The 14,242-nt window shown below is 38.4% G+C and overlaps 1 protein-coding gene across 1 annotated transcript; it reads right to left on the bottom strand.

Annotated features, from left to right (window-relative positions):
• Positions 1-1,102: 1,102 nt before the first annotated feature.
• On the bottom strand, positions 1,103-10,440 carry zmp:0000001301 (rho GTPase-activating protein gacHH). The gene is made up of 18 exons (XM_053340696.1): positions 10,379-10,440; positions 9,774-9,846; positions 9,638-9,677; positions 8,560-8,638; positions 7,983-8,071; positions 7,715-7,861; positions 7,523-7,574; positions 7,264-7,364; positions 6,799-6,884; positions 6,040-6,121; positions 5,853-5,938; positions 5,672-5,759; positions 5,423-5,471; positions 5,171-5,261; positions 3,409-3,509; positions 3,088-3,172; positions 2,502-2,606; positions 1,103-1,207 (listed from the first exon to the last, which is right to left on the bottom strand). The coding sequence occupies exons 1-18, from the start codon at positions 10,438-10,440 to the stop codon at positions 1,103-1,105; spliced, it is 1,521 nt and encodes a 506-aa protein (XP_053196671.1).
• Positions 10,441-14,242: the final 3,802 nt, after the last annotated feature.

Consider the following 14,242-nt stretch of genomic DNA (forward strand, 5'->3'; position numbering starts at 1 on the left):
CTCTCTCTCCCCGCCCCTGCCTCGCTCTGCCAAATAGTGCAACCGAGAAGAAATACAAAGACACCGACTGCTGCATTACGCTGTTTTTCCTTGCCTAATAGTGATCCGTCCTGCTGTTGAATGCGACAGTGCAGAAGACTGACAGAAAGAGAGATACATATCTACAGACAGATAAATAAATACAGACAAACAGACAGATAATTAAAGACAGTTTGACAAATAGATACAGACAGATAGAGTAAGACAGGGAGACAAATAGGCAGAAAAACAGAATGGACTCTCTGACATACATAGTTCAACCAGTTGATTAATTAATAAAAATGAATCATTAGACTATAAAGTGTGTATCTTGACAGTTATTAAAGCTGAATGTCATTATTTGTCCTCACTCAGCTGTGACGTTCTTGAAAACTGGCCGTTGTCCACTTCTGGGTGAACATACCTCATTTTCAAGTCTCCTCACATAACATTTTTATACTCTTTACTTTGTTTGATTACAAATATTGGAGGGGGGAAAAAAGTGCTCCATCCTCAGTACATTAGTACTACAGTTGTAACCATGGCAACAGCCATCTGTTCGCTGCGGTACACTGCAAAACATCTTTAATTGACATTTAGTGAATTATGGAGTCTTACAATATGATCCTCTTATATTTCTATGACGTTTACCACACTAAAGGAAGATGGTGAACATGGTAAACATTATACCTGCTAAATATCAAGATGTTAGCTTTGACATTGGGAGCAGTGAGTGCAGCCTCACACAGTCTCTAGTATCTATCTGTAGTCTTGTTTTTCTCTTTCCCGTTTTAGCAGGTTAATTACACCATGACAGCGGGTTTATTCTGAGGTTCCCTCTCTCATTCCCTCTCATTAGTCACATGGCATACACCCAACTGTATAGATAGTAACATTCAACTTTCTTTTTTGCAATACATTTTTATTGAAGAAAAGGTTCTTTCTGATCGAAACACCAGCGTTCAAACAACAAACGAGAACAAAATAAGATTGACATCTCTTTATTGCTGTACATAAAGGAGTGTATCCTTGAACTTCAATTTTTAACACATTTCTTTAACTCTATCTATCTACAGTATCTGTCTCACATTCCTTTGAACTGCTGCATAATGGACAGAAGATGTTCGCTGCGTTTCTGGATGCTGCTTTGTTCCTCCTTCAGCCTCTCCTGCTCCTGCAACACCTCCTCCTGAGAAGAGACCGATCAAATAGAAAAACAGACTTCAATGTAATGCTCCCATATCACAAACAGCAAGTCGCACTGTGCAGTTCGTTTGGTGTGTTCAGTCTCAGTACACTTTAATTCTGAGGGTTAAAGAGCCTTAAAAATGTACGTTTGATTTCCGAAAACAAGTTCAGGAAAGAGGCAGTGAAAACACCAGTGGAAACTATAACAATCGTCTCATGTCTTAAAGGTGCAGTGTGTAGGATTTACTGGCATTTAGTGGTGAGGTTGAACATCTTAATACCCCTCCCTCACCCTTCCCTGCCCTTCCAAAGACGTAGGAGAACATACGATCACTACAAAACTCGCAGAAAACAACAAAGGCCAGCGTTTGATTTGTCCATTCTGGGCTACTGTAGAAACATGGTGATGTAACATAGCAGCATCTATGGAAGAGGACCCAATCTTTATGTGGATATAAAGGCCTAATTCTAGGTTCAGGTGATAACACACTAATTAAAACATACTGTTATATATACTATCTTGCATACACATTATATTCCAATTTCGGCCAAGTCTGTTCTTCTAGATGCCAGACAATTATACATACTGCACCTTTAAAATTCTACACACTGCACCTTTAATACTTGAGTTCTTGTATGATCAATCAATCAATCACTCAATCAATCTTTATTTGTATAGCGCCAAATCACAACAAAGTTATCTGAAGCCACTTTACACATAGAGCAGGTTCTAAACTGAACTCTTCAGGTTTTAACTTTAAAGAGACCCAACATTCCCACATGAGCAACAGTAGCAAGAAAAAACTCCCTTTTAACAGGAAGTAACCTCAGGCAGAACCAGACTCAGAGTGAGCGGCCATCTGCCTCGACCGGTTGGGGTTGAGAGGAGAGAAAGGAAGGATAGAGGAGAGAAGCACAATGAAAATCAACAATGAAGCTAGAAGGTCCGGGACTGGAATCTGTCATCCGGACGTCTACAGGCCTGTGAGACGATTACCTGTGAGACGATGCATGATGGATATGTTTTTCTTAACTGCGATTAAGGTGACACAAAGTAGGCACAAATTTTCCATGGGATCGTGGGAAATTTACAGTTTCAAGTTGTTGGTCAGGCCCGATGGCTCCAAATAGCCCACATGAGAACTATGTGAGTGATGTCACTGCTTCAGGTGACCCTCGTCCTTCGGTAACAACGTCTTCTTACAAACCATTGTGTGTGTGTGCCAGTAGAGAAACCAGACACATCATGTTGCCACTGTGAAATGGAAAAAAAAAGTGTGGATGTATTTACTGACTCTGAGTCTGCAGAGCTCCCTCCTCTCGCGGTCGTTCTCCTCGGCTCTGGCTCGGAGCCACGCCTCATTCTGAGAGCGATGTCTGTCCAGCATCTCCTGCAGCTCCTGAAACACACACGCATACACACAAACACACATCAAATTTATTTCACAATACTACAAAACAACACAAAAGTTATGTCCAGATGTTCTGTTTTCATAATATACAGTATGTTAAAATGGTGAATTAGCATTAGCACATTATCATACATAAAACAAGTGGTTTAAATTAGATTAAGATTAGATTAATTTAGATTGGATTAGATAGATCAGAAAGTAGAGTCATAGACTATACAATAGATTATATTAGTATATTATTATTAGATTAGATTAAAATAGATTGGTTAGTGGATTATAACAGATTGGATTAGATTAGAATAGATTACATTAGTTGCTGTGAGATTAGAATAGATTGGGTTGTATAAGATTAGTTGGTGTTTGAATAATAAGATTAGTTTGTATTGGATTAGAATATATTAGATCAGATTAGATTAGATTAGTTGGTGTTGATTATAATGGATTGGATTAGATTAAGGTGGTAATGAACCTGCTGCTGTTGTTGTCTGTGGGAATCATGAGCTTCTTTCTCTCTCTGCAGAGAAGCAGCAGCTTTAGACAACTCTGACTTCTCTCTGGAAAAAAAGAAATTCATCTGTGAAAAGGTCAATACAAGTTTGGTAGTTTTCCAGATATCACATGGAAAGAGTTCATCAATGAATCAGTCACACAGATGATCTCCTCAAAGTACTGTATCCATTTTTCTTCTTGGACATCCTTGTGAAACATTCTTATTATTAACATTTAAACTCTGATGTAAAAATGTGACAGAAACTAAATTGAGATAAACAAGCATATAGGCTGTATGTACCGATCCAGTTTCTGGAATTCCTGGTCCAGCAGAGTAAAGGCTGTCTGGATCATTTTCATGGCCTGATCTCGCACTGCACCGAAGTCTCTGTGGACAAACACCTGCAAGAGGTTATCTGTGTTATTAGGAGTGTGAGCAGACAGCATGCTCCTGCTGTTATTACTAAAACCACTACTAGAACTACTACTTCTGTTACAGACCATTCGCCAGACTCAAAAGTCTACCACTACATGGGAAAATTGATTTAACAAGCTACCAGAACTGTTAAAAGAACAACAACATGTGGAACGTATGGCCTTATTCCAAATGTAGCATTTTTGAATGACATGGGATATGCCGATATTATTTTCAACATGTATACAGCACATTGGGAATATGTGTCTCAGTTGGGGTTTCTACAACAGTTTGCAGTTGTGGGTTGTAAATGAACCAGATAGTCAACAGTTTGCAAGGCTGGAGTAGAGATGCATGTCCAAAAGAAAAGCCCAAATTTCTGGTAAGAAGGATAAACAGAACTACTTAGACCTTTTGACAGACTTGGACATCAACTTATTTTTTTGAATATGCGCAAATATCGCAATGCCAACCTTTTCATGAAGGTGGTTTAACAAATGAAAGAAGGAGGCTGTGTTTGTGCTGAACAAGTCCACCACCAGAGGAAAACTTTGCATACTTTGCAGCATGTAAACAGGAATATTAATGTAATATTCATTTTGAGTGGCCATGTTAACAGCTTACTAGGAATGTTGTTCCTTTCAGAACAATGGCATACACCAGAATATGTTGTGTGTGTAAACACAATCATTGCTGGTTCATTAGTAAAGCAGCTACATCAGAAAACTGATCTGTCAGAACAGAAAATGTAAATTATGTTCTCACCACTACAAACACAGAACTACAGGTAACGAGAAACCAGAGGCCTTCTACTTTGCATCTGTATGTGTGAACATATTGTTACATGTTACTGATTTAAATACCACTGCTACAGCTGATGCTGCTACAACTAGCCTACTGCTGAATACTGCTGCTACTATACAACCAATCTTACTACTGTAACTCCTACCACTGCTACTTTGCTACTGCTACAAGTAATGCTGATAGTGCTAATACCGCCACTATACTGCAAACTACTGCTACTACAACTGCTATTACTACAACTGCTAACTACTGCTACTGCTATTAATAATACTGCCACTACTACTGCTATTACTAGTACTGCTAACTACTGCCACTACTACTGCTATTAATACTACTTCCAACTACTGCTATTATTACTACTCCTAACTCCTGCCACTACTACTGCCATTAATACTACTGCTAACTACTGCCACTACTACTGCTGCTGCTACTACTACTGCTAATGCTACAAGTACCACTACTGCTAATGCTACAAGTACCACCACCACTTCTAGCAACAGCTATTGTTACAGCTGCTGCTCAAGTATAGCATGTGTAGTTTTGTGTTTGTGTTGCATCGAACAAGCTATTTACATGTTCTGACTGTTTTCTGACGTAGCCAGCGTGCTAATGGACCAACAGTGTTTCCATTTGTTTCCATATGTCGTTGTTGTTTTAATAGCCTCAGGGCCAATACAGCAATACAATATCCTCTTTAGACCCCTCAACCTTTCTAGATTTCTGCATTTTCTTCAATTGTTTTTATTATGTTCATTGTTTAACTGCATTTGTTCTGCGTTTTTTCTTCAGTATTTATCTGTTGGTTTTATTCTATTCTTCTGAGAAGCACCATTGTTGTCATCACCTGTGCATTGGCTGCTGCGTTCCTAGACTGATTGGATGGAGAAGACTCATTCAGCTTGTAGCGGACGTTTGGAACTTTAGTGGGAGTGAAGCTGTTAACAGTTGAAACCAGAATGAAACCAAAGTGTTAAAACTGAAAGATGAGACTCCGGCAGAGCGTGCAATGAAACTACTGATATGAAACTACAGACACACACACACACATACACACATACACCAACGGATGGAACAGCTCTGCACAGCAGCTGCTGACCTGTGACTGACTCCCTGAAGACCAAACTCAGACAGAATCTCCTTCATCACTGTGGAGAACAAAGTTTTTTCTTCACACAACGCCCTCTGTCATTTTTCGTGTGTACAACAGAGTACAACACTATAAATTATTTGAAAGGAGAGTGTATGAAAACGTAGATCATTATCCACATTTGCACATTAATAAAACATTGAAGTCTCTCTGCAATTATATTAGTGTTATATAATTAAATACATATGAATAATATACCTGGCTGTCTTTCTGAGGGGTTGATGAGTTTCATCACTTTCAGGTCATTAAACTCCTGCTCTTCATTCTTCCCTCCAAATATATACAGCTGTCATCCCCCATACACAGAAAATACATTTTTTCATTAAAACAGCAATTAACATAAATTATTCAACATTACACTACTTGGAGATACACTAACATGGCTATGGAGGATGAAGGCAGTGTGCCCATATCGACGGGCCGGGGGAATCCCAACATATAGAGGAACCTTCCACTTCATCTTAGCTGGAGAGAAACAGAGAGAAGATGTGGAATATTTGAAGAATATAAGTCACTAGAATAGTTCATTGATTTATGTGTTAGTTCATCTGCAGCGTCTCACTCACCAATACTGAGTTTATGAATCTCATTGGATGACATCCCTGCACCGTCCTCGGTTATGCTTTTGCCACCAAACAGGTAGATATCCTCCATGGGGTTTAACATAGGGAACACACATGTACACACACACACACACACACACACACATACACACACACACATTAGTTATTTTATGCTTCTGTCTGAATGTTTTTAGTTGTTAGTTCATACTCTTAGAAGAAACAATTTATTTTAGCGTTATATCTTATGGTTGAAATGACAAAATAAACTCCAAAAAAAACACAAAGACTACTGTTACACATGACTGTATGGAGGTTTAAGGATGCCAATGAAATAATTAGACTAGATTTTAGTTTCTAAATAAAATAAAATAAATAATTGTTCCACTTTTAAAATTAAGAATGAACTAGTGCTTTCTGTGTTTATTGAACATTTTCAGCATAGTCTAAACTTAATTTATCACATTTATGGCTTATAAAGAAATAAGCCATAAATGTGATAAATTATATTAGCATTATGACAGCTATTCCTGCAAATAAAAATCGAAATCGAAGCTGTCTTCCGGTTGGTTTGACAGTGGTAGACAGAGGGAAATAGATCACGTGTCAGTGGCTGTGGTTTTGTGTGGTTGTGTGGTTGTGGTGTGTGTGTGTGTGTGTGTGTGTGTGTGTGTGTGTGTGTGTGTGTGTGTGTGTGTGTGGTGTGTGTGTGTGTGTGTGTGTGTGTGTGTGTGTGTGTGCGTGCGTGCGTGCGTGCGTGTGTACTTTATCATGGTGTGCAGTCAGTGTTTGTCCGCTGCAGGCTGTAGGTGATTCTCCCTTAACCTCCCATTTCTGCCACACCAAGTTCTCTAAAAGCCAGGACAGACACAATGGTCAGAGATCAGAGACTAAAAACTAGATCTAAAATGTTTAATTGTAAGACACTATTAAACTTTATAGAGCTATACTTTAAATGTATGATGTATCACATTACATTTTAATTTCTATGTTTAGGAATGATCACTAAATTTAACTGCAGCTTCTGTTGATTTCCATTCCAAAGCATTTGTATTTCAAAGCACACTGGCAGACTGTGTGCTGTCTAAACACACCTTGTGTTAGTGAAATCACGTCTCACATTATATTTATTTTTTCTCTATGTTGACTGACCCAAGTTTGTTTAGTTGTATTATTACATTGAAACACAATCACTGTATAGATAAACACGCCAACTTAATCAGTGCTTACCTGTGTTGAGGACATAGAGGTCTTTACATAAGTCTCCACCTGCTCCATAACCTCCGTACATAAAGACCTGATCACCAACCAGAGCAAAACTCTGACCACGCCTAGACACACACACGCACACAAACTCATATTCACTCAGTGACCACATTTACTACATTTTAGTATAATATGATGCAACACAGTGTAATAAATTCTCCCTCTGTAAAGTTTATGATACTCAGTTTGTGTCAACACTGTGTCAGAGAAGAAAGTGTCTCACAGGGCCTGAGGCAGTGATCCACTTGTTTTAACTGGTGTCCAGGTGAGAGACACTGAAACACAGCAGGGAGGAAGTCAGTAAGGAACATACAGAAACTAGACATGCACAAATGTTTGACTGGTCAAATGTTTTATATAGCAGAGTCATTGTAAATTAATTATTGTAGAAAACAATGGAGAAAAGATCATGGACCTGTGTTGAAGACCATGAGATCATCAGTTGGATGCCCCTCCAGCATGCCTCCATACACATAAATGTTGTCTCCCACAGCGACAGAGCTGTATCCGAGGGTTTTCAGGGTCACACCCCCGGTTGTTAAGCATTCCCAAGTCAGAGACACTGTTAGAAGATTAAAGTACTGTCACAGCTTCTTCCTTAATGAAAGACTAAAGCCACAACAAAGTGTAGACCAGGCTGGAGGTGTTTCACATTTCCTCCACCTGCTGCGTAACATCCTCACCTATGTCAAAACTGTAGACTCTTGGCAAACATTCACTGGCATCTTGATGGGACACTCCTCCAAACAGATACAACTTCCCTTTAACAACACTAAGAAGGAAAAAGGGCCATTGCAATAAAATGCATTAAAATGCAGCTTTTAGTTCACTAGATTGGTTTTCTAAGCCAACAAAAGCATAACAGAGATGCTTAATATGAAACCACAGGCAACCACTGCCATTACACAAGCTGTACTTGTAACTGTAAGCTATTATTATGGACCAAAACTATGACATAAAGCCTGTCCATAAATACCCAACATGCAAAATCCTATTGAATTGAATGTATTGTATGTTCTACTCTCTACTTGTACTGCTTTATTGTTCTGGGGGGTTTTTAGTTGCTTGTTTGCGATGTTTTAATTTATTAAAAGGAGCTAACAATATAACTGGAAGTAATGGATGAGGACAATAATGTAAAACTTTTGAGTTATTGTTCAATAAACTTTAGTCTTTAACTTTACTTTTGAAAATTAAAATAATTCAAAGTATATAAAAATGAATGAATAATTGAAGTTATAAGGCAGTAATGTTGTTTACCAGAGAGTGTGTCCTTCCCTGGCTGAGGGAACTTCTCCATTCTGAGGAATCTCCTCCCACGTTGCATCATCAGGAGTAACTACAAACAGCAACACCTCTGATTATTGTTCAGTCTTCTCAGTTACAGGAGTTCAGCTTCATAACAGGGTTATGGCATTTTCTTTGGTACCTATAACTTCCATAAAAGTGGCAAAACAATGACAATGCCATTACCAGTGAATTTTACTCATAATATCCAATTCATTTCTTGGCATGAACTATATTTTACCATCACACCATCTGGAACCCTACATACCCTACTAAATACTACAGAGTCTCCAACAACCACAAGAAAAAAACCAAAAGCACAGCTGTCACCACAGAATTTGGTGAACTTCTATTGACGCTCCACTGAGAGCATACTGACAAAGCATCAGTGTGGTATGGAAACTGCTCTGTGGCCTCTGCTGGTGGTGAAAACCACCCAACACATCAAAGCATTCAGGATATCGATCGGAAATTTTGGGAAAGACATTTCACACCGAAACCATGGACTGTTTATTCTACTACAATAAGAGAGGTGATAAAGAAGCCTCCACTACCACACAGCAGACTGTACAAGAGATTTTTTCCCACTGCTGTGTCTTTGAACTGTAATAAACCTCAACAAACTGAACTATTTACTTAACACAATGCTGCTGTATCTAACATACTGCATTAGGTTCATATCTGTACATCACTTTATGCCTAAATTGCACTCTGATTAGATGCCAACTGCATCCCGGTGTTAAGTACTTGTTCTTTTTCACTGACAATAAAGTTGAATCTAATCTAATCTAAAACTTGTTGAATGCATTTCCTTCCTCATAAAGTATTTGCAAAGCCAATTAAGCAGTTCAAGCCAATTAAACATGTGTGTTTGTGAGCAGGCAGTCTTTCTTTTTACTGCCTTTTGCTAGCAAAGTGCTGTACATTTCTTGAGTGCCATCAAGTGTCAAATAGTGGAATAACATCTTCTTATTTATCTTATTTATCAGAAAACTAGAAATAAGCACTCGTACATTCAGGACTCTGTGGGTTTACATCTGTAGCCTTGTACCTGTTAGCATGTAGAAGTCGTTGAAGTAAACAGGGTTGTCCTCCTAAATAAATCACAGGAGACAGATCAGCAGAAAAAATGTATCATCCAGATTCTATGTCTTAGTCATATCTTATAAATATAAATATAAAGTTACCTCTGGGTTGATGCTGGAGGCTCCTCCAAATAGAAAGGCAACGTTTCCTGCCACAGCTAAAGCGTGACCATGTCTGTGACAAAAGACGTGGACAATAAAATGATGTCAGTCAAGCAATGAGCAGCCACCACTCACAGAAAAAGACAGTTTCATGTCAGAATCACATTACTTAAAGGTGCAGTATGTAGAATTTAGTGGGATCATCTAGTGGAAATGGAACTTAGCAAAAATGGAGTATACATTTCAAAAGTATGTTTATAAGTGTATAATCACCTGAAACTAAGAATCCTATTTTTGTTACCTTAGAATGAGCCCTTTATATCTACATAGGGAGCAGGTCCCCTTCCATTGAGACTGCGATGTTGCACCACCATGTTACTACAGTAGCCCAGAAAGCACAAACCAAATACTGATCTTTCTCGTTTTTTGTTTCGTAACAACTGTACATTCTCCTACATCCTTAAAAAGATGAAGGGAAGGGTGAGGGAGTGGTATTCAGGTGTTAAACCTCACCACTAGATGCCAGTAAATCCTACACACTGCATCTTTAAAGCCCTGAATGAGTTTAAATCATCACTTGGCTTTAAAGTATCAATGTGACCCACCTGGGACTTGGAGGTTCTCCCCTCATTTCTTTCTCCAGCCAGTGACCGCTGGCTAATGCCATCTTTACATCTGCTTTCTCTCTCACACACACATGCACATACACACATACACACACACCCACCCACACACACACACACACACACACACACACACACACACACACACACACACACACACACACACACACACACACACACACACACAATTACCAGTAACAATTTGTTGGAAGGCTCAGCCACTGTTAGTATGCTTTTTATAGCTATCCTCCATACATAGCATACAGTGTGGTCAATCACTCATTGAGGAAGAGGCCTGAGGTCAAAGGTCTCTAAGCTTCATAGAGAGGGCTCTAACAGATTTGGACTGAAATACATAGCCAGGCCCCAGATCATATTTTGTTTAGGTTACCCCCTTATGTAATAGAGAACAGCTGGCATGTCATAAACACTATATAAGCTCCTCCTTTTTGTTTGTTTTGCCGTACCCTTATGACCCAAGGTTGTATTAAATATGCATTGAAGAAAACTCTTCAGGATCATCACAGACCAATAATACTCATTGCCACTTACCATAAAACAAGTGATTAGTTGTTGGTACTATATTAATAGAACTTTACTCTCTGCACTTTCTGCTGCCTTGTACACTTTAAAACACTGTTTTGAAAAGTGCTCTATAAGTGGCGATTGCTATTGTTATTATTAGTAGAACTTCACATGGTTTGACTGACTCATTATTCCTGACAAGTGAGGCATAGAATCATCCAATCTTCACTAAATTGGAAGATTATCGTGTTCTGTAACTGGTTGCCACACTCTTGTAGATGACCTAACCCTAACCCTAACCCATATCATAACTCTTATACATATTAAACTGAATGGAGACCACAGGTACACAAATATCAACTCCTGAGTGTGAGCGAACCAACAGATGGCAATACAGCAACATGATGAATTTAAAAGACTATCTCCAAATGCAGCTATGTCAATTCTGTAACTATTCAGTCATTAATAGGACATGTAGAAGATTGTGCAGGCTTGTCAGAGGTGTCGGAATGTTGTCTAATTACAAAAATGACATCAGCATGGTGAAACCTACCTGTTCAGGTCAATGTCTGTCAGGATGCTGACTTCTCGTTGGTTTTCTACTTCTATTGTCGTTTTCTTGAAGCTGTACTGAGCCACGGATGAGTCATATCCCAGGTGCAACAGATGTCCTCTTCATCTCAGCTTTCAATTAGGATACACTTTCCTCTGCAGGTACATTGTTACCTAGCAACTCCTCCAAACACACTGAGAACCAGAGGAGGTCAGCATTGAACAGGACAGAGTGAGAACCCTGAGAAAAAAAAGGTATAATAAATCGTGGTTGAAAAACGATTCTGAGAATTATTTACAACAATTAATATACAGTATATCACAACAGAACATTCATTAATTTACGGATATAAAGGGACAATAAAACAATAAAGAGGTCATGATGAAGAGCAACACTGTACAAAATTCAGTTGACCCTATTATCAGAATGTTTGTCTTTACATTCTGTATCAGTGCTGTTTCAGTTTGTCTATCTCCCCAGTCATTTTTTTCTGCTGATTATAACTGCTGAGTGAGGACAGCATAACCCCCTACACTCCTATCATTTTTTTTTACTTCATTATAACCCCAATGGTATATGCACATTCTGAGCTGCTATTTTAAGTGATAATTAATGTGTTGGTTATTTTGTTTTTAAACTATTTTGTGTTGCGCTCTAGGCTCCTGCACACAGGCACAGTGCATTTTAAGACGAGTTGAGGCAGTGTTGTTACCAACTTTTACCATTAGGGGGAGCTGCTTTGCTTCAAAAGAGATGGTGGGCATTAAAAGACCTTAACACTGACATTTTTGTAACTCTGTCTTAACAACACTCTGGTGCCCAAATGAACATTGAAATCTTTTTTTTTTGCTGTAATGATTCCTCCTGCTCATACTGACCATTAGAAAATCCCTTCATAAATGCACTTACAATGGAAGTGATGGAGGAAAAAAAAAACAATCCTCCTGTGCAAAAATATTGTAGGTATGAAAAACAGGAGCAATAATATTTTATGTATTTGCATTTTGTTTATGTTTTTTGTAGTCAACAGACATTAATGCGTTGTAGTGTTTCTTTTTATAAGGTGTAAACAGAGATCTATAAAATCCCAATTAAAGGCGCATTTATAAACGTAATATTGATGATTATTTTGTGTGATCAAGTTGATCATTCTTTTAATTTACAGGAGCCACATCTGTCACATCTGTAAACCATCTTTGAACAGAGACATGGTGCTAAGGAGAATTAATAGTGGTTCATTTCTGTGTTTGAAACAAATGAGCTAAAATAAAGCATGTGGGTTAAAGTGAACAAAGAATTGTGGGTTTGTTCAAACCTGACCAACATGGCTGGTTGTGCTGAAGTGCTGAAACCACCACCATCATCTTATAGCTACGAGCTGAGATACTGTAGGAAAAAATTCAACACATTGTCACTTTATACATATTAAACAACAAATGTTTCCTCATTATTTTTGATAAGAAGCATAAGTGTATAGATGGCATTACATTTCTTTCAAAAATTATTGGGCATGATTGAAAATACTCTGCTCCAGTATTGTGCGCAAGAAAAAACCTTGTGCCTCCACATATTCTAAACCTGTATGGGCCTCATCACTAGATAACATAAATTTCTCATAAGTTGACAAGGCCTTTATTTATCTCACATGCAGGTAAATAAATACCTGCAAATAAAATGACTACTCCACAAATATGTCTTTACAGGTGTTGAATCACTTGTTCTTTTTTAGATGGGATGGGATCAGCAATAATGGCAATGACAATATATAAAAAATACACTAATGCATTTTATTGCAATGGCCCTTTTTCCTTCTTAGTGTTGTTAAAGGGAAGTTGTATCTGTTTGGAGGAGTGTCCCATCAAGATGCCAGTGAATGTTTGCCAAGAGTCTACAGTTTTGACATAGGTGAGGATGTTAAGCAGCAGGTGGAGGAAATGTGAAACACCTCCAGCCTGGTCTACACTTTGTTGTGGCTTTAGTCTTTCATTAAGGAAGAAGCTGTGACAGTACTTTTTTAGTTTTTAGACAGAAATTGCATTCATGTGCAGATGGAAATGCCCAACATTTAGCTTTTCAGTGCTTATTTGTTCAACTCATGTGGAATCATCTGACAGGATACACAGCAGTAAGCACAGGATCACAGAGAAGAGCTGAGGACATGAACACTGATGCTCTCATCTCTGGTGACGCTGTGTCACATCTCATATGCAAATATGATCACAGCTCATTTCTGCCATTGAAACTATAAAATAGCACGTGATTGCTTCCCTTCTAGTAGCAACTGTGTATTATTTTATTATCTATCATTATTCATCACCTCTGAAAACATCAAATGACCTTGTTTTCATTTCCAGCCCATGCTTAATATCTAGACCCCAGCCTTCTTTTGACCCCAAAAGAATTAAGAAGATGAAGACAATGACATCATCATCATTTTTTATTATCAATGTATTGACAAAGAATAACAAACTGGAATATTTCTAAAAAAAATAAGACTGAGCTTTAAATCGTCTCATTTCATTTCAGATTCACTGATGATAGATGATGTAAGCTGGGAGGTCACGTTTTCTACCGTCACCACTCTTTTTTTTTCAATCATGTTTTATTCACACACACACACACACACACACACACACACACACACACACACACACACACTCAAAACCACAGCTACTGACACGTGAGTCACCCGACTATTTACCTCCCCGTGCCACTGTCAAACCAACCGGAAAACATCTTCGATTTCAAAATAAAACATGCATGTTGAC

The sequence above is a fragment of the Scomber japonicus genome, chromosome 19 (assembly GCF_027409825.1).
Source record: "Scomber japonicus isolate fScoJap1 chromosome 19, fScoJap1.pri, whole genome shotgun sequence".
In the NCBI taxonomy this organism is placed as follows: Eukaryota; Metazoa; Chordata; class Actinopteri; order Scombriformes; family Scombridae; genus Scomber; species Scomber japonicus.

Bases quoted from the DNA above. Each gene is read 5' to 3' on its own strand.
- zmp:0000001301 (XM_053340696.1), bottom strand. From the start codon at position 10,440: ATGGCATTAGCCAGCGGTCACTGGCTGGAGAAAGAAATGAGGGGAGAA. The intron at 9,847-10,378 runs GTGGGTCACATT...CTTTTGTCACAG, and splicing joins GGAGAACCTCCAAGTCCCAG to ACATGGTCACGCTTTAGCTG. The intron at 5,939-6,039 runs GTGAGTGAGACG...GTTTCTCTCCAG, and splicing joins GATTCATAAACTCAGTATTG to CTAAGATGAAGTGGAAGGTT.